The 27,599-nt window shown below is 43.1% G+C and overlaps 1 protein-coding gene across 3 annotated transcripts in view; it reads left to right on the forward strand.

The window, feature by feature from the left end:
* The window catches only part of ASTN1 (astrotactin 1), a 323,626-nt gene that overhangs the window by 110,304 nt on the left and 185,723 nt on the right, over nt 1–27,599 (forward strand). For all 3 annotated transcript variants that reach the window (XM_029231191.1, XM_029231192.1, XM_029231190.1), the window contains exon 2: nt 14,532–14,719. In XM_029231191.1, the coding sequence (XP_029087024.1) occupies nt 14,532–14,719 (188 nt within the window). The remainder of the gene's footprint in view (nt 1–14,531; nt 14,720–27,599) is intronic.

The following is a 27,599-nucleotide window of genomic DNA, read 5'->3' on the forward strand; positions in this document are numbered from 1 at the left end:
AAGTTATTCCTGTTGCTAATCTTTAATGATCATAATATTAATAATAACTACAACTCTTATTTCTCATATTTCAAAGCACCCCTATGTGCATTTTCACTTTTAGGGCCCTGTGAGGTAGATATTTGTATTTCCATTTTTTGAAAGATCCAGAAACTGAGGCATTTAGATTTCAGGTACAGGACCCTTGTCTCAGACTTAGGTTTTCTGAAATTAGAATCCTTCCTATTTCAGCTATGCTGCATTACCCGCCTCCAGAGAATGCATTTAATGAACCCAGAGAGAGTGCACAGAAAGGCAGCTGTAGTGGTCAGCAGGAAGTGGGTGTGGTTGTATGAAGGAAGAATAAAAAACCTGACACGTGCTAGACACAACAGCCAAATAAGAATGAAAGAAATATGAATGAGTCTGTGGATACAAAGACTAAGAGAAGAATGTGCCCATGTTTATCACATAAAGTATATGTGACCTTGTTCACCAAACACTCAACTGCTAGGACTCAAAGCTCTATCTGAAACCCAAAGAAGATGAGTGTAGGGCAGATGAAAGGAAGTTCCACTTCACTGAGAAGGTATTATTCATACAGAACTTATTTTCCAGTGTGTGGTACAATCAGAAAATATAGATGCTGTAAACAAAACAAAAAAGATACTGAAAATTTCATGAATGAAAAAGACATAATTGCTAAGGAGCTGAGATCAGCTTTACGGCTGATGTCAGAGAGGATACATGCCCCTGACACAGAATTGCCTTCCAGCTCTGTGTCTTTCTGGCCATAGGCTGAGAGCTAGGTGGAAAGGCTATTAGCTGTCCCTAAGTTCTGTCTTTGTGTCCTGACTTAAGTCTAATCATCCAGTTACCATCACTTGTATTCACAATATAATGGCTTGATCGTGAAACATAGCTGTATTCCTTTACAGTGTGTTCTTGCCGAAACAGAAGCAGAAAACCCAGCACTTCTTTTCTTTCTGCAAAACTCCACTAACATTGCTTTAGTTAGACCCTCTAATTAATGGGCGAGTGCTACTAAGTAGAGAATGGAAATGTCAGTGCCACCTGTTAATTTCCTGATCTTTGGTGCTGGTAGGGTATGCTAGGATCAGCTAAGGAGGAGAACTAACCATGGGAGGTCACCTTGCAGTGGAAAGCTACTGAAAATTAAAAATTAAACTCCAGAAGAAATGTAATGTCCATTAAGATATGAGAATAGTAACAAGGCTAGGGCAGAAAACCAAGAGAAAAGGGGCAAGGAACACATAGTGAGAAAGTAGGTTGATTAGAAATTAGTTTTATAATGGGGGCTATATATTAGGGTGTTTCATAGGGAAGAGGCAGGAAAGTACAGTGTTTCAGAACCCAGAATCTGGAGCTAGACATCCTGTTTGAACCCAGTCTTCTCCACTTGCTAAATGTGCGATGCTAGGCAAGTCACATAACCTTTCTGTACCTCACCCCTCTTACAGGTGATCGTTATCCAACTCATAATGACTGTGAAGGTGAAATGAGTTAATATATTCAAAAGTCCTTAGGTAGCACCTGTGATGTTGTACATACTTCATAAGCATTAGCCATATTGTATATTGGGTTAATAGACAGTCTATGTTTAGGGATTGATGTTGTTCATGCACCCAGGTAATGCTTTCCCCTCTTGATTTGACCAAGGTCAAAAAAAAAGAGAACTATAGACAGATTATCAGGTCCCAGTTCATGCATCACCACTCCCCATTCTCACGACCATGGTCAGTGATACCAAGGACACTGCCTCATTTATCTCCTACCACAGTGGTCAAGGGGGGCAATAGTTGAAGTCGATTTGTTGGCCTGCATGTTGGTGATCCCACGCTGGACCTATTTCTCACTAAGTGGCAAGTGGAAAGGGTGAGGCTTCAGGAAGAGTGTGTTCCTTTTCTAGAGTCACAATGCCAAAGTCATATGATCAGTTACCTAACCTCTTTGTGCTTCACTTTCCTAATCTGGGGATAATAATAGTACCTACCTTATCAGCCGTCAAGTAGCTTAATGAGAATGTATGTGTTTAGTCCATTACCTACCACATAGTTAGTGCTCAATAAAAGTTAGCTTTTATTGTTTTGAAAAATAGTAATAATCATCAGTTGTCCTACTTTATCTTGTCAAATGCAGCCTGATCATAACATCACTGAGAACTTTATGAACACTAAACTTGGCCTGTGCAAAGCATAAATATAAACTCATAACAGAGATGAGAAAAAGAGGAAAACATCCTTGGCACTATGAAGTGCATATGATTATCTGAATACAGAGATTCAGACACACACTGCAGAGCAGGGCCCAGCACAGAGAGGAGCCGAAGGAATACAGGAGGCGTGAAGAGTGGTGCTACTGACCAATGCAAAATGGCAGACCTGTTTTCTCAGATACATCCTTCGTGAAGAATGCATGGCTCCCACTTCTCACTGCCAGCCCCATAATGGGTGTTTCGTGTGGAAGGCCTGTAGAGGAGGGAGGGCTTTAGAATTAAGATAGAGTAGGGAGAGGGCTATAATAAAGAGGAGGAGAAAAGTAGAAAGATGTTAGCAACTGGTACTGTCAATGTACTGTACGTTATTCCTAGCTGAGCAGCAACATACTTTAGCAATCAAGTGGCCTTGTATTTCTTGTATATCATTATCTTTCACCCAGCAGGGACTAGATGGCTAGATTAATATTTCCATGGAGATATCTGTCTGGCAGGTCACTTAGAGTTCATCTTGACCTCTTTTGAAAGGAGCGTTTACACAATAGCCTGCAGAAATGGGCCCAAGAGAGTCTTCAGACCAGTAGCTGGAATCCAGTAAGAAGCAGATCTGATCCTCCAGGGGAGTCTGTCACAGGGAAATCACATCAGATTGTCATGTGATTTGTACACTAGTGTGAATTGGTTAATAACTCAATTTCATTCCCAGGTCTATAAGCCCAAACTTCAACCTGCTGACAGTGTTTACTATTGATACATATCTTGTGTATATCTAATTCATTAAGCTGACATACAAGCACAGTGGTTCATGACCTCTCAGTATAAATAAACATCGCTTTGGTAGACATCACAGGTTGGTAGGAGCACTGTGCTAGGAGTCAGAAGGCTGGATTTTCTTTTTGTTGTTTGTTTTTGCGGTACGCGGGCCTCTCACTGTTGTGGCCTCTCCCGTTGTGGAGCACAGGCTCTGGATGCACAGGCTCAGCGGCCACGGCTCACGGGCCCAGCCACTACGCGGCACATGGGATCTTCCCGGACCGGGGCACGAACCCGTGTCCTCTGCATCGGCAAGTGGACTCTCAACCACTGCGCCACCAGGGAAGCCCCCAGAAGGCTGGATTTGATCCCTATTACCTCCATCATTTTAGCTCTAATCCTTGAGATCATCAGTTACCCTCTTTGGCCTTCGATCCTAATTCTGTAAAACCTAACCACAGAGGACTGCTGAATGAAAAGAGAAGGGGCCTCCTAAGAAAGGTCTTTGTAAGTTGAAACACAGTGATTAGAATAGGAATTTTCTATGTGCTCCAATCTGTAGAATTCCCTCCCACTCCCCTTTCTCCAGCTGAATAACACAACAGAGACACAGAAGATTATTACCACTTCCCAGCTTCACTTCGTAGGAACTTGAGGTTCAGCCCCCACTATGGTAATTGCAGACTGTAGAAAGATAAAAAATAAAATTAGAGAATTTTAGTATGAGAAGAGGCTTTAGAAGCTACTCTGACCCTCGTTTCCTGTAGGAGAAAGTGGTTTAGAGAGAAGAGCCTAGACGGATGACTGGCCACCCAGCTTCGGGCTCCCCGCCTACGTGTGTGCAGGAAGGCAGAGCTCACGGTCAGCGAGGTGAGCTCACAGGTCTGTAGGAATGGGACAGAAAGCTTTGTCCACCAGGGGGAAGACGAGAATGGAAGGTTCCATTTGAGTGGCACCTCTAGGTGTTTATGATAACAAGCACTTATACAAATTAATCTGCAGCAAAGGACTCAGTTTACCCCTGAAGGAAGCTCAGCTGTTATTTTAACACCATTTCTATTTGGTCCTTCCCTCTTCCTTGAGCACAGTCATCATGAAGCCGAATCTGGCCTTTGTACCCCAACACCAAATTAATGCCCTGAGACAGAGTTTTGGGTAAAGTAGAAAAGAATAGCTTCATTGCTTTGCCAGGCAAAGGGGGTCACAGTGGGCGAATGCCCCTAAAACTGTGTGTCCCAACCTGGAAGCGGTAGTGAGAAGTTTTATAGTAATGGTTCAAAGAGGGCGTGATCAGCTCGTGGACATTCTTCTGCTGGGTTGGTGGTGAGGTAAGTGGGAGTCAGCATCATCAACCTGCTGGTTCCAACTGGTCTGGGGTCTAGGTGCTTGTGGGCAGCTTACCATTACCTTTTCCCACCTGGTGGGGCTTCCACTACCTGCAAAACAGCTTAAAGATATTGTTCTGTGTATCCCTTGAGGGGCAACCGGGCCCCTGCCCCAAGGCTGCACTATTGTTTCTTTTGACTGTTCCTTTGTCTTTGCATCCTCTCCCTTCCCTAATTAGCAACTGTTTGAACCTGCTAGTTGGAACTCAGGGAAGGTCATGGAGGATGAATGAAGCCTATTTCCTGTAATCAAGAAATGGGGGACACAGAAAGGATCTTGTGCTCAGGAGCCCCAGAGGGTCCTGCTCAGTGTCAGCCAGTCCCATGTCCATCTGGGATGACCTGCCCATTTTAATTACTTAGTGTCTTGCTAAGGGCCTTATAGCAAGCTCAGCCGAGTTGGCCTTGCAAGCCAGCCTTGAAAGAACATGGAAAGCATGGCATCATCTGTGAAAGCCACTGTGGCCAGACCTTAAAGCAAAGATAGTTTAAGTGGGGTTTCATCAGAGGTATCTAAGGAATGTTCAATTTGTTAAGGAGCATTAGAGAGATAAACAAATAAGACTTGGCCAGGTTCCTCATTGGAAGTGAACTGATTCTTAATGGTTCCTGGACTTAGGAAGACTTTTAAGCAGCTTGTGACAGTTAAAATTACCCTTTGCTTAACTCTGTCAAAGATTATTGCTCAATTTTGGAATTTATATGAGTGATACTAATAATGACAACAACCCCCCCCCCCAGTGTTAATAATGACAATGATATTGATTGGCATTCATTGTATGCCAGATATTGCTAAGCACTTTACTTCTGTTATCCTGGGGTTGAGGTGTGCAAAATAAGAGAATGGGAATTGAAGTAGTGGAAAAGAACAATAACCTTGAAGCCAAAACAACTAGGAATTTTTTTCCCCTAATTTTAGTATTTACTTACTGGGTGAACTTGGTCAAGTAGTTTGACTTTTCTGGAGCTCCTTATTTGTAAAATGGAAATATAAATACCCACATTAAAGGGTCATTAAAGATTAAGTTAATTCATGAATGTTGAAAGGGCTTCTTAGCAGAGGCCAGCACATAATATGTACATCATTACTGTTGAGTTGAATCATAGATGATAGGAACAAGTGGATGAGAACTAATTAGAAATGGAGATGGAGTTTAGGGCAAGCAGTGGGCTAGTCTCCTTTTGGAAGTCATTTATAGGTGATATTTTGTCATTATCATTTTCTTTTCCCATCCATTTTATAAGATGAGAACCGGTAAGGGGACCTCACTGTTCGAGATCAGAGAATTATAGCAAATACTAAACTCTTTGTTAATAAAAGACTAGAGTACGAGAGAGGACTCGGAATGAACAGAGCTCTCACTGGATCTACTAGGCAGTTTCCTTGCAATCACCCTACAACCAGTGTCCTGGTTTTCCCAGACCCATGTGTCCATATTGCTTCCAACGCCACACTACAGGGAAGTGGCCCCCAAGGACTTGCAAAGCTCAAATCAGAATTTCAGTTGTGAAACCGCAGGCTTCAAAATGACTTATTCTCGTTACAATGTATGAAATGATCCGTAAATACATATTTTAACTTTACCGAGTTTAAATACTATTACACATCTTACTTGATGTCAGATTTTGTTAAGTATGTGCTGTTATCTGAATTTACAAAGGTCAGTCAGATGGCAGTGGAGAATAGAATTAGATATATTTAAAAATCTTCTTCGTACATCTGTAGCTCAGATAACCCTGCCTTTTTCAAAGAGCTTTGGGCTTTTTTTCCCTTTCAAATGAGACTTTAATGAGTATCATGTGGATAAACTCTTTGCAGAGGTTTGAAAAGATCCAGAGAAAAACTGTTGTAGGAACAAGCAAACCATTTTGGATAAAATCATAAGCCATTTGAACGTCTCATCTCTCTGGTTGTGTCAGAATGTTTTGGATGCATTTTCACCCCACAGGAATGTTTTCATCTCCATGGCTAGGTAAATAGAATGTGCGCAGAGTTGCTCCATTGCGATTCATGCCAGCACAGAGTAGCACAGAGTGACCTACTTCCAGCAGCATCCATAGAATGCTTCGCTGCTTTTCATCAAGTCTGATTTACAAAACCACCCTCCGCTTTCCACTGCCCCTCCCCCCCCACCACCAGAGACAACATACTATGGACTATACGAGTCGTTATTTCTTTCTCTCATCACTCCTGCTTTTGGTATCAGTTTATTTCAGTCCATTGTAAACCTCTTCAGAAAACTGAGAAGTGGGTGGGTAAGCAGCTTTAAAGGAAACTGACATTTCTGATTTTTAGAATATAGCTCTATAGAGGGATATTTGTGGGGCTGCAGAGAGAAATCAGGTGAAATTTTCTTATTTAGACTACCTTGTTCACATAAACACATAGAGTAAAAACTCATCGGAGACCCTTTGCAGACATCTTGATTCTTTCTTATTGGGGACTGCTGATTGGAGTTTCCATAGGTCACGATCATGAGTTGCAATACAGCCAGTCTATAAGTTGGCAGGCTGAACTAAGCTGGAAGCATCCCAGAGTCCAAGAGGAAAGTCTGATCTGGAAAAATCTTCCAGAGACTTTTATCCAATTGGCATGCAGAAACTTAGACTGTACCTGATTTGGAGTCTAACTAGAGCCAGTGTCACTGAATACCATGGTTAGAGCAGGGGTGAGTGGTTCTTAGAGACCTTCTAGTCCCATCATTTGAAGATGAGAAAAGTGGGCTCCAGGGAAATTATAGCAGCCTCATTCTCCTGCCCTCCCACCCCAATCCAAAGCTCTCTTTAACCTGCCATTCCATTTCTTATCATTGGATCATGAATGATTTGAGGCTCTCTTCCTTTTGCCATTGAGAAGAAATGTCACCAAGCAGAGGAAATAGGAACTCAGTTATCCTTCTGGTCACAAGTGGAAATTTCTATTCCAAATCTTAGAAAATCAGAAAGGTTTGAATTACTTGGAAAAGTAACATCCTGTTCTTCTGTTGGGTGAGAGATTCTTGAAATCTTAAGCCATTTTGCTATAAAGCTTTTGCTCACATAGTTGTGTGTGGTGGGGCAGAGGAGTGAGAATGAGATGATAAGTAGCAGCTCCACGGCCTACTGTGAGTTTAATAGAAGAACCACGAAGAGAGTTCCATTTCCAGTTGGATTCTGAACATCTTCACAAAAGAATTACCTAGCTGTACTATCTCCCATTTGGTTGTTCACTTAGCCACGCCTACATAGGCACAAACTTCAGGCAAGCCTTTGGTGAGCTGGTGGACTTCAGGCTCAGCAGGGCGCCTTATTTTATGTGGCTATCATTCTGTGATGTGGGATTGCATCACCAGAACTCCATACCAGATGGCAAGAGGTGTGGAGGCCCAGCCAACTCAACCTATGGGACCTTGTTTCTCTGCCTAGTTTCCTGTCCTCACTTCTCCCGACTTTGTCCTTTCTCTCTGCATCCCTCTTCTTTGTCTGATTTTCATCTGTCCCTCATCTTTCTTCACAGATGGCCAGGACACTAATGCACTGCTTTCATTATGTTTATGGAAGAAGTTGGGGTCTTTAGAGGCTGCTGTTCCAGAGATTAAAGACTTGGGTCACGTTTGATACCAGAGTAAAGATTTACAGGATAATTAGTGATCCTCTACTGTTATTAACCCCCGACTTAAGCAGGTTGTTTTCTTACAAAGGTGTTGAAAATTAATGCCACTTTTAATAGTTTTAGTTGGAAGACCATAATGAGACCATGTGGGAAACTAGACCTACCATCAATATCCTTCAAACTCTGAAATGGGGATTTGGGGAGGGGTAAAAAAGAATGGAAGAAAAGGGGGTAATTCTGTCACAGGCCTACCTTTGATCACCTTAATGATAGTCACTGATGGACAAGACTCATTTGTTATTCTTAGTTTGGGATAATTAGCTTATCGCTACTAAAGTTCTGCGCTTAATCCTGGTGGCACAGGGAAACTCAGAATGACAGCTGAGATAGCATAGGGTGGATGGGTGGCTAGATTCTATTTTTAGAGATGTTCCCTTTCCCTTGTAATTATTTCATAAAGAATATGAGGCTTTTCACAATACCACACTTAATAGAATTGAAAAAACGATCAAGCAAAACTAATAACCCGTAGACATTCCTCCTGCAATCCCCTAATGGCAGGGAATTTCATGGCTGTGCATTTTATTTGTCTTCCAATTGATCCAGTTCTTTTCTAACTCTGCTCTGGGGAACCCCCTCAGAAGCCATATTAGATTTGGTTTGGAGGAAGGGTTTTTAAGATTAACAATGAGTTTGAAAATCCTGATCTAAGCAGGGTCTTCTAATAGTCAGCAATGGCCATCGGGGGTGTCACCCTCAATCTTGAAAGACTGCAGGGTCAGTTCATCAGGTGCCCTCAACATGAGGCTAAGAATTGACAAGTTAATGCTTCCTTCCGACTTGACCTCAACACCTGGGCCACCTCATTACTACACAACTGGATTTAGCTTGAAACTCAGCCTTGCCAGGAGTGGGAAAGGGGCCCAGAATACCAGGACTAACCTAAGCTACTCTAAGTTCTTTAATGACTTAAAGGATCTTTGAGAATTTTCCTAGTTCAAATCCACATTTGACTTTAAATTGTCAGATTCTTTGAAAGAAGACATCATGCATCTGGTCCTCAGTGAAGTTGTCCTTTGGGGAAATTCTCATTCTGATATGATGTGTCTTAGCAGGTCAGTTCAGGGACTCTCAGCATGCGGGGTTGCCTAAAGAAGGACCAGGGATTTTTGGAGCAAGTTTTGGGTGTCCTAAGCTAATCCCACAAAAAGACAGTGCTGCAAGCTCACAGCACACAAGCTAACAGAACAATGACTAAGGCCAATTTAAAAGTGATTTCATCTCACTCTCCTTCTCTCTGCCTTTCCCCATCCCAGGTTATTCTGCAGTGTGACTTTCCCTGCCCAAGGTTCCATCTTCCTGGTTCTCTATTGCATCCAGAAGTTCCAAGGTTTCTTTCTTAGAATCCACATATCTGTATCAGCATGAATAAGAACCTTTCTCACCAGCCTGAGGTCCAGTCTGAAGATGGGCCTGGCCTCTAAAGACTCTAATCGAATCACCTCTAACCTGTCCACTCTGTGCTCAGAGAGAGGGAAGAGGTAGAGTGCAGGTTAGACTCGAGCGAGGATTTGACACTGCTTGGTACATTAAAATCATTGCCTTTCTAGGTGGTAACATGAAGCACACCCTTTGGATTTAGAATTGTGGAATGGCAAGTTACAAAAGGATCTTAAAATTCATCAATACAGCTCCTCCGTATACAGATGAGAAAATTCAAAGCCAGGCATTCCATTCAAGTTTACTCTAAACCGAGGTCTCCTGAGTTCCAGTTTAGTATTGTGTTTCCTGCAGAATATAGGATCAGAGTTACACTGGGGCTGTGATTGAGTCTAGTCTACCTGCTACTCTTTCTGGATCCTCTTCATCCTTCTACTCATGGCTTTATTCATTCCTCTGCTTAATAAAACCACGGATGACTTTCCATTAGCTCTGAACTCCTTAAAACTGGCATTCACAACTTTTACAGTTGACACCAATCTGGATTTTCAGCCCAGTCCTCTACTACTCCTCTCCATATCCTCACTCTGCAGCATAACCAGACCTCCCGCAACTCTGCAAGCATGCATCATCCTGCTGTTCCTTTACACACTTACACACACTGTTTTCTTCATCTCGAATTGACCCCCAACATTTCTTCCCATTTTATCCCTTTCCAAGGGTATATGCCCAGCCAAGTACCACCCTCTCACCCAGCACTGCTATTACGGTTTAGAGTACTTATTCATGGCTCTGTCTTCATTTTCTTACTAGACCAAAAGCTCCTTGAGAGTAGAAACCATGTAGCACAACTTGCTAAATGTGGCAAATAGAGTGTGCTCCAAGATCTTTGTGTATTCAAGAATAAATGGCTGGGACTTCCCTGGTGGTCCAGGGGTTAAGAATCCACCTTCCAGTGCAGGGGATACAGGTCTGATCCCTGGTTGGGGAACTAAGATCCCACATGCAGCGGGGCAACTAAGCCCGTGCCGCAACTACTGAGCATGCGAGCCACAACTAGAGAGCCTGTGTGCTGCAACTACAGAGCCCACATGCTCTGGAGCCTGCATGACACAGCTAGAGAGAAGCTAGCACGCTGCAACAAAGAGCCTGCGCGCTGCAGCGAAAGATCCTGCATGCCGCAAAGACGATCCCGTGTGCCGCAACTAAGACCTGACACAGCCAAATATAAAATAAATAAATATTTTAAAAAAGAGTTCTCATTACAAGGGAAAAAAACATATATTAAAAAAAAAAAGAATGAACGGCACCCTGGTTTCTGTAAATTTCGGGCATTCCAGAATTTTGGAGGTGCTGAGATCTGTGAGGTTAACAGAGGGTAAGAATGGGACAAATGGAATGCTAAAAGTAAGGGCAGCCTTACCTTTCTGGAGATCTCAGCCCCACAGTGTGGTGATGGCTGTGGTGCTCGTGCCACCTGTGGTATATTGAGATCTGACTGTGCAGGCTCCTGTGGGCACTTGTTTTATTCAGTACACTGGCAAAGGCTCTGTTTGAGCCTCGTCCACAGCCCTCAGGAGGTCTTGGACTAAAGTAACTTATTTGATCACCTCCCACATTTGCTCCTTGGGAGTCCCAGGTCAGGCTTGCATTGGTAAAGCAATTTCTGAGCATTTATTCTTCTTGAGATATTCTGCTGACATCCAGACCAACGTGATTACACTGATGTTCCAAGCTCTGATCTCAGCCCCACTGTGATGAAATTCACAAGACATTTACTGTGCTCTGTGTGATTTTTCATTGGTTGACCCAGGCCAGATATAGCATAAGTAAGTAAGTTCCTAGTTTAGCATTTTAGCTCTCCTGTGTCAGATCTTGCCAGGAGAGGGGAAAAAAGCCAAGGAGGAAACTATCATTCTGTAATTATCTTCAACCTAAAAAGTGACAGGCACCTTCACTGGCAGGTATGGCACCCTCCTTCCTTCACCCTTTCCCCTCTGTGATGATTCTGGTCCAGGCAGAATCAGGATATCATTTTCCAAAGGAATTTGCCATGAATAACCCATAGATAGGTTCAGAGGGCTGGGCTGGAAGCCAAGGCTAGAGATTCTGTGCTCTCAGCCCACCTCCCCATACCCCCACTGCACCCGTTCTTTCCTTGGTACCATCACTCCTAGAACCTTGGAGCAGGCGTCCTTCCTTCTCAAAAACAGTCTTGGCTGCCAGTGGGTACAGGGTTTCTTCTGGGGCTGATTAAAAGGTTCTGGAATTAGAATGGTGATGGTTGCACAACTTTGTGAATATACTAAAAACCACTGAATTGTATACATTGAAAGGGTGAATTCTATGGTATGTGAATTATATTTCAGTTGTAAAAGAACTCATGGAATACTAAGGCTTTGTGCAAAAAATTTAAATACTGCGGCACAAAAATTCCTGAAAGACCCCATGGGCTTTCAATTGCTTCCTCTCTTTATGCATGTTTGAAGGTCATGTCCTCTGATGCCTGTGTTGGAGGTGGAGGGGATCTGATAGAAATTCATTCATCTGTCTTAGTCCCTGTTCTGTGTCAGGCTGGGGTGACTTTGGTCTGGGTATTTACTTGTCTCTGCTTCCACAGTTAAAACAGGGGTAATGAGCCTGACCTCCTCGATGAGGGTCTCCTGGGAAACAAAAAGCCAGTTTGTTGAGTGCTTTAGAGGTATGAGGTGCTGGATTCCTCTTGAATAGTTACAGGAAGGGCTAAAGTGGGACCTGACATGTGTGGAATAGAGCAGGTGCAGGCAAGAGGCTGGACGTGTGTTGCTCTAGGTGATTTAATTGTGCCATTAGGTGCTCTATTAGGAGCTGTCGCTGCTTGTGATTTTTGTGTCTGTGATGAGAAGGGGATGGAGTTTGGTTTCTACTGTAATGTCAGGAAATGGACTTGGGAGAGAAGGGTGTGTTTCCCAGGAAGAATCTTCCCAGTGCTTTGATGTGGAGCCTTGATGAGTGGTTAGAAAGAGTGAGTGCTGTCGAGTGGGGTTTGTGATTGCAGGACTTGTGATGAAGTGTCATGCAGCAGCCGCGGGTCTATCCAGGCACCCTTGGAGGTGCGCCGAAGGGTTTCTGTTCACCTGGAAGTCTGTAAAGACCCCTTAGAGGAAAGATGAACTTGGGAAGCTTTTGTCACTGCCTCACTTAACAAATGGAGCTGTGCCTGGGGAAAACCAGGACCAGGCTGCAGGGGAGCCTTTTGCATACCCTCTGCCCACCGCAGCTTCCTAGATGCTTGTGCCGGTCACTTCCAGAGCATGAACAGCTTACCAACCCAACAGGATGACTAAGTCCTTCAGGCAATTAGGGAGAGAAGCTAAGAATGAAGGGGACCCTGAGCACCTTGTTTTTGCTGCACCCTTGTCCTCCTGCACACTCCAAAATTTATTCTCCTCCCTGGAGGAGAGGTAGTATGGTAGGATGAGCTGGGGAATCATCATAGGCTGATGACCTGTGGCTCATGAATCCTTCTCACTGACCTTCCCTGAGAGGACCAGCCAGTGTTCTTCATCTTCCTCCTCCTCCTACGTATTCTCCTATCAATGTCTGAATGTCCATTTCCCACTTCGCTCTCTATTATAAGAAGTCCACTCACACTTCAAGGCCCAAAACTATAGGATCTTCTTCTTCTGGCAATGCTACTCTCCTCCCATCTTCCACCCTCTACCCAAGCAAGATTACTCCTTCCTTCTTCTGTTTCCACAAAACTTTTATGCATGTGGTGTAACACTTTACACATTCATTCACAGTGGGTGGCTTTGGAGAACTTGTTGAGAGCCTCATTTAGATTAGTCTCTCAGTGCCTAGAACAGTGCCTGGTGCGTACATAATACATGCCCAATGTGTGTCTGTTAAATAAATTAATGAATAACTACATAAGTAAATAAATACAGCAGAGCATCATTTGTACACTCCCACAAAGAATGAAAGATATTTATAAACTGTATAAATATTTAAAATTGCTTTCCTCTTTATGATTGTGGTAACTTGATGAGAATACTTTTCTAAACAGATCTTACTATATCTTCTTTCCGTGTATTGAATTGTTTAGTCAAAGGTGATAAGTTTTGGGAGAAGAAGCCATGCCTTTCAAAAAAAAAAAAAAAGAAATTTGACAAAGCGGTGCTTTGCCAAAGTATGTTCAGCAGAATATGAGTTTCCGAGGATGACAATAGTTGTTAAGGAAAAAATGATCTTAGGGCCAAATGAAGCCCAAGAAAGCTGGATTAATCAGGTTCTTTCTGTCGTGGGATGTCTCAAAGTTTCGATCTGATATTGCTTAGGAATATTAGAGAAAGGGACACATAACAGTACGCTTCTGCAGCACCGCTTAACACCTGCAGTATGAAGTACGTAGTAGGTTTTGGTATATTGTTATTTATTTGCCGATGATATTTCAGTGCCTGAAAGCAGGTGAGTGCGTATGTCTGTGGTAAGGGCCTGCTTCTTCACAGCCCTCTCATGTATACCCCCTTTGCTCTGCAAAAATGAAGAGGAATATTAAAGGGAATTAAAACATTACTTTACCTGCCGAAGCAAGCATCAGACATCTCCAGCGGACTATGCAGCAGATGACGGTGGTTTTAGAAATAACCTGTCAGCTCCAGTGGCTCTGCAGTAACCTCCCAGGACTCTCCTATAAGTGCCAGTTCCCTGCGCAGTAATTACCAACTCTCTCCTTGGCAGACGCACTGGCGTCTCCGAGTAATTTCTAGGGAACTCACACTTTCAAATTTACAAGAGGCAAAGAATCTTCTGTTTACCTCAAGAGGTCATAAGGGTACTCAAACTGTGCTAAGTAAAGGATGCTATTGATCATAGAAATATGGGGAAGAACTTGAATTTTTACCTTTGTATTTTTCTCAGTGGGTGAGAGGCTGGGCCACTAGTTTATGGTGCAAAGACTGATGGGATAATTCTCTTCTTCTCAGGGCCTCTTCCCTTTCTTGAGATTTGGAGCAGCAGTAAGCCTGACTTAACTATAGTTAGAAACCCTTTGTTGTCTTCATCTGACACTGGCTAATTGGTACCAATGTCTAAGGAGACGAAAAGGAGATTCGGACTGGTCCAGTTGGAATTCTGACCTATGCCTTTGGTGTTTGTCCTCTAGAGATCTCAGGGAACACGGAGGACATCCCTCTGGTGCGCTGGAGGCAGCAGTGGCTGGAGAATGGCACTTTACTTTTTCACATCCACCACCAAGACGGTGCCCCAAGCCTCCCTGGACAAGACCCAACCGAAGAACCCCAGCGTGAGTCGGCAGAAGAGGAGCTGAGAATCCTCCACATCTCAGTCATGGTAAGAGCAGCACAACTGTAGCCTCTCAGGCTATGGCTTGTACTTCCTTGACATTAATAGTCTGGGTGCCGTAGACATAGCTCTGTAGGACCCAGCTCCACAGTCTGATCGTTGATCTTGTTAATAAGTACATTTCCCATTTATGGGAAATATCTCCACCTGTGGTGTAAGTAAAAATTGCAGTTACTTCTGTACCACCATTACCCGACTGTTCTAAGAATATGCCTAGACGGGGAGTAACTTCTACAAACCAGAGACGGTGTCAGATGGGGGTAGTGGATTGTCTTAGAAAGGAATTATTCAATTAGATCAGAATATCTTATAACAGTTTCTCCATAAATGTTTGCTGAGGGACTGAATTGCCAAGCTGCTTGCTGCTACTGAGCCCTCTTCTCCCAGATGAGAGAAAATCAGTCCTGGCTTTCTCTCCTCTTACAGTAAAGGGTGTGCCAGTTGATACTTGCCTTTCTCTCTAGCCCATCTCAGAAACATCACCATCAACATCCCTTCTAAGATACCCCTTCTGAAAATTAGAGAATTTTTCCTAAAATTCTAGGAACTTGTGTTTTAGAATCTCACTAGAAAGTAAGTGCTACAGTGGCAGGCAGGGGTTTTGTTTGGCATTGTTTTGCTCATTGGTGTATCTTCAACACCTAGAATAATGCATTCACATAGTTAATGCTTAATTATAATTATTTGTGGAATAAATGAATGCATTTCCCAGTAGAAATGGAACATGCCTGATTCACTTTGTATTTTTATTAGTAAAATCGGTACATCACCTGCTCCTGGGGTAGCTTGAAAGCGGTTGAGACTTGACTGATTATCTGCGGACTATATGTATGGGAGGGGATGGGCTCTTTCACTGTGAGGAAATTCAACAGAGTACCAAACGAGGTCTTGATCTAAACTTTAATTAATCTATTACTCTGGTACCATCATTATGTGCTGTTTAGTTTTGTGTGTTAGATTGGGGAAAACTGAGCACATTTTAGATGTATTAAAATTTTCATTATCTAAATATTTGGCATGGAAAATATCCCTGTAAAATCTCTGATAAAATCTCAGACTGCAAGCCTTCTATTTCTTCCTCAGCCAGTGTCTCCATGAATAACTGACTTGATAGATTACCTGCGTATGCACAGCTGCTCTACTTTGTTTAAACTATGTGATTGAGAAAAGAGTCCTTGAATAGCAAATAGAAAAACTTCAGTGTCCAGATATGCCAGAAAGTGAGCAGGTAAATCAGATTACTGCGCCTCACATTTACAAATTAATTGAGGTTTATAACATTAGGGTTAGAGTGCTTGTACATCCTTAGTCAAAGACCACTGTCTCTTCTCTCAGGGAAGCTTGTCTTCCTCACCGTAGCTTGTAGTTTCCAGGTTGTGGTGAGATCGGGCAGACCTGCAGAATCAGCCCTGGCATCGCTTGGGGTGACAGATGCAGGGGTCACATTGCTTTTGTCTTTATCATGTGGTTTGATTGAAAAGAAGGGTACAATGGTGGACTTTCCACCAGCTATCCACATCCTCCCATCAATGTGGGAAGCGGTTATTGTGATGGATAGTTTTTGTTTTCTTCTGGTCCAAGACCATTTCAAAGGTCCAGTCTTTGTAACACCACAAAAATGTTCAGGGTAAAGAGAACTGTAAAGAGATTCCCAGGAAGTAACGTTGGGAGTGGCTGTGTCTGAAAGAAAGACCCTGAGTGTAAGATAAGAGGTTAAGGCAGGCGAGGTGTCAGAAGGTGTGTTTAGTGGGGGTTGGGGAAGTGGTGTGAGCATCTGTGGGAGGACAGTCCAAAGATTGTCCTAGTTGCTACATGATATCTTCAGTGTAGCAAGGACCCCATCTTCTATGCTCAGAATGAGGTGCTCCAATAGATTCTCCAGAGAAGTGTGTGTGTATGCATGTGTATGTGTGTGCCTTTTTGTGGGGATGGGTGGCTGAGCAGGGATGCCAAAGAATGTGTCCTCAAAACGTAATAACCCTTACAAGAAGCCCTACATTGCTAATGCTTTTTGCTGAGCCCCGCTGGGCAGGAATTAATGGAAAGTGGACACTGAACTGGAAAGAGAACAGAAGTCAGCCTTAAACCTGGGACTCTTTGAGCTCTTTCCTTCATATGCTACTGGTTACCCATGGCAGACCAACTATGATGTTCAGTTTTCCAAATAAAATGGGAGAGATTACTCCTTCAGCTTGACTTTAGTTTATTCTATGTTGTTTTCAACTAAGCTGGAGGGGGCAGAGGTTCAAAGGGCTTGAGTAAAGGGTAAGGGTGGGCAAGTCTGGTATTTGTCGCTGGCTTGCCCTCTTGGATGTGGATGGGTCCACATCTCCATGAAAAATTCAGGAAAGCCTGTGGCTTCTGCAGGAGCACAGGGCCCCCAAGGTGAACTGAAGATATAAGTACTCCCTCCCATCCTTGCCAAGATGGTGTGGTCAGTGGAGCCTCCTGCCTCCCCTCTTGCCATCCCGCCTACCTCCATTCCTAGTGCATCCACCCTCAGACACTGTCTCTCCTATCCTTTACATTCTATTCTAGAAACAGTTTCAAAGTTTGAAATTTTGTATCTGCCCTCAACTTAGAAATCAAGCCTGAAGATATCCTGTTTGAAGATGTCGTTCCCAGAGTCTCTGATGGTTTCTTCTTAAGAGACTCAGGGATTGGTAGACTTTATCTGATACACTTTATGCCATATCTTTTGGAAGTAGGTAGGCAGCCATTTGAGTCATCTGGAATGACAACATTATAAATGTTAGAAGATAGCAAAATCCTTTGACTAGTAACAGTATTGGGCAGCGAAATGCACTTAAATGAAGTCTTATTACCCAAACCCTGTTAGTTATGAAATAACAATAGCAGGACTATTTTTCATTAACTATAACAGTCAATACTGATGCAGTTTTTAGTTGGATCCAAATAGCATAATTCAAAAAAGAGAAAACTTAAGGTTATCAAAACATGAATATTAAAAAAACAAAAACAAAAAAACATGAATATACCCAACCATTTCTCTTTTGTTAAGACAATGTATATTTAAAAGCTTAACTAATAATCCGAAATATTTCTGATATGTGCAGAGGGAATTAATGGTTCTGTGAACACCTTAAAGTTTACATTGCTTTCATTTTGTATTTACACTTTTCTCATCCATATAGCCTCAGGGCAGAGACTGCCGTTTGTTTTTATATTTTGCATTTACTGTGTTTTATTTACACACAAAGTGTCAATATAAGTAATGAGAGAATGAGATATAGAGGAAAACCCTTTTTTTGTATCCTTTTGACATTGTATGGATGAAAATTGGTAAGTTCTCTCTTACACTGTGCCCAGTATATACATACCATCAGCAAAATCGTGGGCTTACAGAAAACCAGTACCTCAGCTAGGAACTTGGCAATTTAAAACTTTAAAAAACCTTTTGCTTTTCTTATTTTTCAATCACATCCTAAAATTTTTGAATTATTTTTTCCAAAGAAGTACTATTTCTTCCTTACATAGAGTAATTGGATTTCCTTCCTGAAATCTTATATTACTGCTTTGAGGGTCACATGATGTATTTTAACCTCCTGCATGATTCAGATGTGGCTGAAGAGATTTATTTCGAATTTTGCAAGATAATTGACGTTTAAAACTACAAAAGTACACAAGGATTCTCTTTTGCAAACTCTCGAACAAGTGAAAGCAAAATCATCAAATGAAAATTGCTATGTGAGCTTAAACCAGAAGTCAAGGAATTCTTCAGTTATAAGCAAATTTTTTACTCCATTGAAGGTCAAGTTTTAATATGACTTTACATTAGATGGTCAGACTCTGTGTGGATTTAAATTTCCATATTGTCCTTTTGCTAATTTACCATGTGATCTACATTTTTCTTTTTAAAGTACACAAAAGAATTTAATGGTGCATAATATAATTTTAATGGATTATCTACTTATTTCATCTTTGTAATTAAAGATGGCAGTGTTAATAGACTTCCTATATGCATATGGGTTGGTTAAGTGTATATATATATATATAATTTTTTTTTTTTTGCGGTACGCGGGCCTCTCACTGTTGTGGCCTCTCCCGTTGCGGAGCACAGGCTCCGGACGCGCAGGCTCAGCGGCCATGGCTCACGGGCCCAGCCGCTCCGCGGCATGTGGGATCTTCCCGGACCGCGGCATGAACCCATGTCCCCTGCATCGGCAGGCAGACTCTCAACCACTGCGCCACCAGGGAAGCCCTGGTTAAGTATATTTTTCACAGCAAGTAGCCTTTCATAAATGCTTCAGTTTGATATATATGTATATATATTAGTGATAACTAATATATGTTATATATATATATATTAGTGATAACTCCCATTGGTAGATGATAATATTTTTTGTAGTTCAGCCTTCTTAGGCACAGTTCACAATTGAGGGAAAAAATAATCTTTGAGCATTTGTCTATCCCTCTGAGAGTTTTATGAAGATAACCCATCAATGAATCCTGGGTGCTACACAGGACCACTAGCCCCGGCTGTGTGGAGCCCATTGGCCAGTGTCTGCAGGTTCCTGTGGCCTCCAACTGCTGGCTCCTCAGGGGTCCCCAGGCTCCTCATTGCTGGGAGCCCCAGGTGAGCCCATGGCGCATAGTTTTCTTTGGGGAGAAAAAATGTAGGAAACAAGGTTCAGGATGTTCCATTCTGGGGAGGTCACCCTTGGGGCTGAGTTAGTGCAAAGCCCACAGAACACACGTATGGGGGACCCTAAGATTGTGCTTCTAGAACTGCAGACAACTTTGTGCCCGAGGACCCATCCTTGCTCTTACTTGAGCATCCTTACTCAAGTTCAGTTCAGCTGCCGAAGCGTCACATATTACTTGCTTGAAGCTGTCTTCATTTCACTCCTAAAGCTCAGCCATTTCTAGGGCAGAGAAGAGCAGTTCTAAGCATGTTCATTGCTATGTGCCACCAAGACTGTCAGGTACTTATTAGGTGTACGTGGGCATAGGAGAGAGGGCTAGATGCTTTTTCTTTCAGTACCTTTTACCTTCAACAAATCTGTTACAAAAATTTGTTAGCAAATTCATCAGAATCACTTTTTCTGTACCTTTGGAAGGTACAGAAAGACAGGTCCTGATTCAGTCCAAGGAGCTTATCTAGGAACTCAAGCCATCCATCATGGGACTAGATTGACCTATTGGCCATACTGTCCACCTACGAAAGCCATCTTTGTGTTCTTGGCCTTCCATGAGGAAAATGGGTGGGCAGTTCCTAAAATAGCAAGACCCCTAAAAACAAAACCCCTTTGTTCTTGGGTTGTCTCTGACTGTCTGATGTGTGACAGACTGGAGATGCCAGGGTCCATTTGAGGGCTATTCCAAGTACTGAGGGAGAGTTGGCTTGCAAACCTCCTCTATCTGGCACCGTGGTTTGGTTGTGCATCTCTTGTCGACATGCATTAGGTGCAGGTACATGTGAATCCATTAGCCATTTCAATTGATCAGCTGTTCCATCTTGCTGGCTGCCCTCCCCTATTCCTGTAGAGTGGGAACTGGGGTGTAGTGGAAGGAAACACTGCATTTAGTTGGAAGGTGGTCTTCAGATCTGGCTTTACCACTTTATGTAATCTGCTGTCCTTTTGGGAAGCTTCATTACCTCATCTGTGAGATGAATGCATTGGTTAGGCTTTTTAGCTTTAAAGAATGGAGATCTACCCAGACCTTCTTTGTAATGGAGTTTTACTATAGAAATTCATATGGAGGTAAGGGAGACAGAAATCCTCTGATTTAAAAAAAAAAATCTAAAAAGCAGAATTTCCTGAAGCCTGGAACAGGTAGGTTGTGCAGAATCCAAGTCATCTTGTCAGCCCCCAGCCTCAGCACTTTGTGGTTTGGCTTTTTGCACCTGTTTCTGTTACTTTTGTGGCCATAATGAGAAACTTTGTCCAGTCTACTCTGTAAATGTTTTCCCCATTTTGCCACTTTTATAAAATGTTTGTACTATCCATTCACTCGTCAAGTCACCTCACTTATGACCTCACCTGACTGCTCTCAGCTTTACAACGTTTCCAGTTTTGTTCCTGCGGCTGCCAGCTTCCCTACTTCCCCCCACCCTTTTTCTAACTCAGGGAAACAAGCAGATGGACCTCACTAGTTACCATAGTTCCTGTATGTTCAGAGACTTTCCTATCAAATTATCCCATAGGTAGATGTAACCTTAACCAGCCTTCTTCTGTTGGCTATAGTTATGGGGAGGTTGGCTTAGGTGACACAGAAAATGGTCACTCCTGCTCCAGGGACAGCTTGGAACCACTTCCTTTAGTAGAGGCTGATAAGTCATGAGTCCATGATTCACTTGTTTGATACAGTGGGCAACTACAATCTAACTTGTACAGGTGTTAGGAGGATCGAAAGATTTCATCACCACCATCACATCATCATCACAGTCTTAATTTTGCACTTACTATGTACTTCCTATCTAAGTACTTTCAATATACATTAGCTTATTTTTTATTCGTATTACAACAGCATGAGGTAGAGTTTGTTATTATCTCATTTTACAAACGAAGGGACTGAGGGCCAGACAAGCTAAGAAACTTACCTGAAGTCAAACAACCCTAAAGGTGCAGAGCCAGGATTTGAATTGAGGCAGTTGTCAGAGTCTATATACTCTAAGAAGCAACCAGCTCATATCCTAGCCCATAGTGAGTGCCCAAGATATATTTATTACATGTCCTTTTACCGGCTTTGGTTGTTTTGTCAACTTTTGTCTGCTGAGACTCAACTGACGTGTGTCCCCACTGTTACTTCAAAGCCACTAACTCTTTGAGCACTAGGACCCACAACCAAGGTGGCATGCAGATCTGTCTTTCTGTGGCTACACCAGGAAGCTAACCCCAAAATTTGAGAGTCTGTTCAGCTCAGCTGACCCCACCTACTAACCTTGGCTGCAACCACTCTGCCTCACAGCTGACAGCGGGTTTATTGGCAGAGAAGGGAGGAGGGAAGTTGGGGACTTCCAACTCTAAAATTGTGAAAGTCATGTAACAGTAAACTTAGGCTTCTTCATATACATACTTTCACACTTTGGCAGTAAATTTCTAGAAACCAAAAAAGCATTTTAAAAACACTATTGACCTATCATTGATTTTAAAAAATCATTGACTCATTCATTCATTTAGTTATTGATTCTTTCATTCAATGATATGTCAGGCTTCATGTACTTTTTTAACTATTGATAGAAAACTAATAAGACAAGATTCTGCTTTCAAGGAACATTCAATCATATTATTAACACTTAACGTTTGAGGATGGCCTTTGGCAGAACTGTCAAGTGGTTCCCTGTTCCATTCCATTCTTTATGTCCTCTTTACAATTCTATTCTTCTTTTTCCTGAAGCTCCTAGAGGCCTTCAGTTAGCCCCATTTCTCCAGACAGCAAGGAGAATAGCTAAGAGGCCAAATTTTCACAAGGATGCTAATGTCTTTTAACAGCGTGATGTAATATTCTGTTCTGCAGTTTAGCTCACTTGATACAGATGCCAACAATTTACTTTTAAGTACTTAGTTCCCAAAATCCCTGAAGATCTTTTTGAACTAAAGAGTCATAATCTCTGTGGGGTTTAAATCAATATTAGGAACTGGTAATATTCATAGTAATGAAGCTATCCCTTCACTCGCTGTGTCCCAGACAGCGTATGGGATTATTTTCATGAATAATGTCAATCAATTTCCATAGCAGCTTTGTGAAATAGTATTAAATCTCCCACTTTTCGGATGTGAACACTGAGACGTAGAGAAAGTAAATCACAGACCGAATTTCACATAGGTGGAGCCAGGATTCTAGGCAAGTATATCTGACCTCAGACTTCACTGTGCTGTAAGACTGCAGCTTGGTGGCATGAGGGTTGGCTGGCTTCTCCAGTTTTGTAGGCTGTGGAACAAATGTGCTTCTTCTGGCTAGCACAGCAGAAACCCTTTGGTTGATGAGGGTTAGGAGGGCACATAGAGAAATGGGCAAGATACTGTCATGATGGAGTCTCTGAGTCACTTCAAAAAGTGAAGGGCTAGACTGGGCAACAGGATCAAGCATTACAGAAGCCTGGGGTTGGATCTGAGCAGAGGTCATTGAGAAGCCAAGAAGCCACTGGAGACTGTAAGTTCTATGGTATAGTACTTTAGTTCTATGGTCTAGCTATGGTACTTTATAGCAGTGGCTTTGCTATCAGAGAGACCAAATTAAATCCTCATTCTGCCACTTAATAGAGTTTCTAGTGGCTTTGGAAAAATTGCTCAGGTTGTCTAAACTCACTTTTCTTATCTGTAAAATGGGAATGATAATAGATTCTACCTCATAGGGCTGTTATGCTGATTAAATGAGGTGATTCTTATTAAGCAGTTCCTACAGTGCCTGGCCCATGGGAGGTGCCTAGTAAATATTGCCTAGGTAAACTCTTGGGGTGCCATGTAAGCTGGATGTAACAATTTCTGTGTGCAGTGTGTTACCCAGGGGCCCGCTACCTTAGGGAGCCAGGAAAGCAGGTGGGATCATAGCAACATCTTACAGGAGTCCTAGAAGGGTTTTGTTCAGGGAAAAGACTGAGGCAATTAGGGACATCAGGGCCACAGAAGGTGCCCATTACAAAGCTGGGATGTGGTCATGGACATCCAGGGCATTGTTAAGTCACTTTTATTGTTTAACAGGGTTTCCTAGCAGCTATCCTGTGGTTTAGGATGGTAATCTCAGCTCCAAACTTCCCTGGAAGAACTTCATTAATTAACTAATTTTTTTTATCAAACCAAATGACGTCATTATGAGAATTCCTTTTCTGCCCAAGTATCCACAGATACAAAGATTGTTATTACATTCACAAGAGAAAAAAGAAGGCATATAATGATGGGTGATATTCAGGGTCAGTATTGGTGGAAAAACTCAGATTCTTATTCTTAATGCTGTTATATTTCCTCCAGATCATGCTGTCTTCTCTCACCTTCTGCCCCTCCCTAAAGCTTTGGGATTCTCTCACAGACCTGAAGTTTGTCCTTAAATATGACCTCAAACCCACACCCATGGGCCTTGGTTGGAGACAACCTAGAGTTAGGTAGAGTAGATAGAGCTAGCTGGGCCCACAGAGAGACCTCTAGCATGGACAATGGCAGGAGATTAGGCCAAGGATCTGTAAAGGGCCAAATGGTAAACATTTTCAGCTTTGCAGGCCATTTAAGCTTTGTTGCAACTATCTAACTCTTGCCATTATAGTGCCAAAGCAGCCATACACAGTATATGAATGCATGGATGTGGCTGTGTTCCATAAAACTTTATTTATAAAAACAGACGGTGGGCCACATTTACCCTAGAGGCCATAGTTTAGTGACCCTGATCTAGTACATTCTCCTCATTTTGTCTACAGAGCCCAAACAGAGACTAGACTCTAACAACTCTGTAGAAGTTATAGGGTTCTATTTGCAATGTAAAAGATAATAGTTTGCTAGTTTTTGTTAGACTCCCATAGATTGATTATAATTGTCACCTAAGGAAGGCGCTGATAAAGACTGTTCTTGCTAAAATTCAAGGCATATGGTATTTACAAGTTCAGGTGAAATGCACTCACATTAACCTCTCTTGAGAGGTATTGATGGGTTTAGTGAAGACAAAAGTTGATGAAAACAAAAATGTGCATAGACTTGAAAAAAGAAATATAAACAGGATACCGATTAGCAAACATGCTGTCTTCTCTTCCCTGTGGCTCCTGCTTGGTTTCAATGTTGCCATACACAGTAGACTTATATGAAATGCCTGTTCATGTTAGAATATCTCCTTAAAGCAAAATACCTGATATAAATGTACATGCGGGCATGGAAGTAGAATTGTGCTTACAGACACATCACCATCAAGTTGGTGACACGGAAGGACTTTACGAGTTGGTGGTGGCTTTCTGCCTTGCTGAGGAGGCTGAGGGTGGACAAAGCATTTTAAGACCTCGTCTCATAAAATCAGCTGTGACTCTTTCAAGTATCTGCTCAAGTTTATTCAAAGTCTTGCCTACGTGAGAGGCTGATGTCAGGAGCCCTCCTCAATGTGGCATAGGGGCCCCCACGGTACATCCGGGGCGGTTGGGAGCCTCTTAATACTGCCCTGCTATTTATGAATTCTCCTGACACCTCTATCACTGCTGCTGACATCCATAAATAGCAACAGAGATGAGTCAAGGAGCCTTCTAACTTGGGATGAATCAGATGCTCTGTTGATACATTGGACCGTGCCTGACAGTACAAGTGCTTCATGGAACAGTATCCGGAGCCTTCTGGGCTCTGGCTCCCAGTCCCACAGTTTGCTTAACGTGAACCTAAGGTGACTTCTGCTGCTCCAGCACCGTAAAGAAGGCAGAGCTGTATGAGATCCCTACAGGAGATCTGATACCAAATGTTTATGAAAGGATTCAACCTTTTGTTTTCTCCCTCCTTCTCTCTTGTCTGAGGAAAAGATGGAAGGCTTTGGGATTAAGACACAAAAGTATTTTGGATTTATGAGTGAACATGTCAGGATTTGGCATTGATGGGCCTTAGACACATTATTGCAGAGTGAGGTAAGTTGCCACACAGAACAAACTCAGACGTGCTCTGCATCCCAGCAGTGACGTTAAAGCATCTCTCTTTGATTCTCTATTTATTCCCGAAATTTCATGGAGTCTGTACATCCAGGTCACCATCCTCAGGCTTTCCGCTGGCTGTGTCAGTCCCCAGCCCCACTCGCCTCAACTCGCCTCTGCTGATCAGCGAGAGCAGCCCCGGCATCTAAGGCCTCCAGCCTCTCCAGGTCACAATCGCCTTCCTGTGACTCCACCTGGAGTTGGGATGGGGCAGCATCCGCATGTCCCAGCCAGGGCTTCCATGGCAGAGTGGTGCAGGCTGAGAGCCTAGCTGTACTCATACAGACTGTGTTTCCTTTTTCTCTCCTCAGCAGTGATTAAAGCTCGGCCGAGGAGACGAGCAGCCTCATGTTGGATAAGACCACTGAATTAGAAGTCAGGAGGCGTTCACTATAGTTCTTTTCCACAGAAGAGTCTGTGAAACCTTAGGCAAGCTCCTTTACCGTCCTGAACCGCAGTTTTCTTATCTGTATATGAATGTTTTCAAAACTTTAGGCATTCAGGTTTTTTGCCAAATTTTTATACAATCTGTGTTAGTGTTTTCAGAATATTTTTATTTAAATTGACTGTCTTTTTCAGTTTGAAGTTATTTTAGCTTTATCTCAGATGAAAATGCCAACGAAATCATAGGTTTGAAGTAATAGTTGATTATTTCAATATAGGTTAGGAAAAATAAAATTTTATGAAATAAATAAAAATGTTTCATACTTTTACCAGCCATTAGCATGCCATCGACCAGGAGCATCGGATGGGCTGTGTGTACTCTGCCTCGGGAATCCCAGCCTAGATGCCCTTCAAGATGCTTCCAGATCTCACTTCCTAGGAATATGACAATGAAGGACAGATGGGATACTAACAATCCCTGGTTAAAACAGACCTCAGGGTAATATATCGAGGAACTTGATTCCATCCCCTGCAGCAACTCTGCTCTTCTTTTTTCCATTTATGAGCATGAGATGATGGTCTGTGGGGAAAAGGGTGGGCTTCTGTGCCTATAGGTTGGGTTGATGGTGGCAGTTCTGCCCTGGGAGGGATCTGTCACTTCCCACGGTGCTGATCTGTTGGAAGGAGTTTGGTGGCTGTGAGCCCTTGCCTGTGGCCCACTGGGATCTCTCTGCAGGCACTCTGAGATTTTGCTGAACTGCTGGCCCAGGGCCCCTGTGCTCAGCCAGCTCTGCTTTTCATAGTCCCCAGGGAGTCTCCCTACACATGTCCCCACCTTTGCTGGCAGGAAGTGCTCCAGGATGGAGTGGCCTCCAGACCACGTGAGGGATCAGGTCATAGGAAGGGCCCACAACCTCCAGCTTGGGGGACTTGGTAAGGGGAAATGTCCCACAGAGCACTGTGGAATCACCTCTGGAGGACTTTGGGTGCTCCAAGAAGAGGATGTTTATCCTCCTACCTAAAATGCCTTCAGCGAAGCCAGAGGTGGCGTGATTCCTGGCAAGCACAGATGAGCCAGTGTTTTTTTTTAAATTAATTAATTAATTTATTTTTGGCTGCATTGGGTCTCCGTTGCTGCCCCGTGGGCTTTCTCTAGCTGCGGCGAGCATGGGCCACTCCTCGTTCTGGTGCGATAGCTTCTCATTGCGGTGGTCTCTCCCGTTGCGGAGCACGGGCCCCCGGCGCGCGGGCCTCAGCAGCCGCGGCTTGCGGGCTCTAGTGCGCAGGCTCAGTAGTTGTGGCGCACAGGCTTAGTTGCTCCGTGGCATGTGGGATCCTCCCGGACCAGGGATCAAACCCGTGTCCCCTGCACTGGCAGGCGGATTCCCAACCACTGCACCACCAGGGAAGTCCCCTGAGCCAGTGGTTTTATATTTCTTCCTCACCTGACTGCTTCAGTTGCCCTGCGTGCTCTGTTCTCAGGACAGCAGTTAGGAGGAAAAGTCTGTTTTAGAAGGAAAACTCCTGACAGGATAATGAACTCTGCCTTGCCGCAGTGAAGGCACTCAACAGGGCACCTTCCCCTCCAGGTGGGTCCCGCTGGTTCTCGGCACAGCACCCGACAAGGACAAGGCAATGCCAGATTTCCATCAGGAACCAGGAATGCGAGGTCCTCTCTGAGGCACTGGACATTCAGCTGCTTTCCTCTTCCTCGCTTCCCTCTCCTACATGCTTTTTGTGAGTTCCTTTGCCTCTTTGCTCAAGTTTGGATTCGATGTTCATTTTTGCCTAGTTTTATCTAATGGAAAAAGTTAGAGTGGGAAGTGGGCTGTGTAACTATTTCTGTGAGCACATTCAAAGGGCTATTTCTAC

This window comes from Monodon monoceros, unplaced genomic scaffold (genome assembly GCF_005190385.1).
Source record: "Monodon monoceros isolate NGI ecotype Baffin Bay Population unplaced genomic scaffold, NGI_Narwhal_1 Super_Scaffold_18, whole genome shotgun sequence".
NCBI classification, from domain to species: domain Eukaryota; kingdom Metazoa; phylum Chordata; class Mammalia; order Artiodactyla; family Monodontidae; genus Monodon; species Monodon monoceros.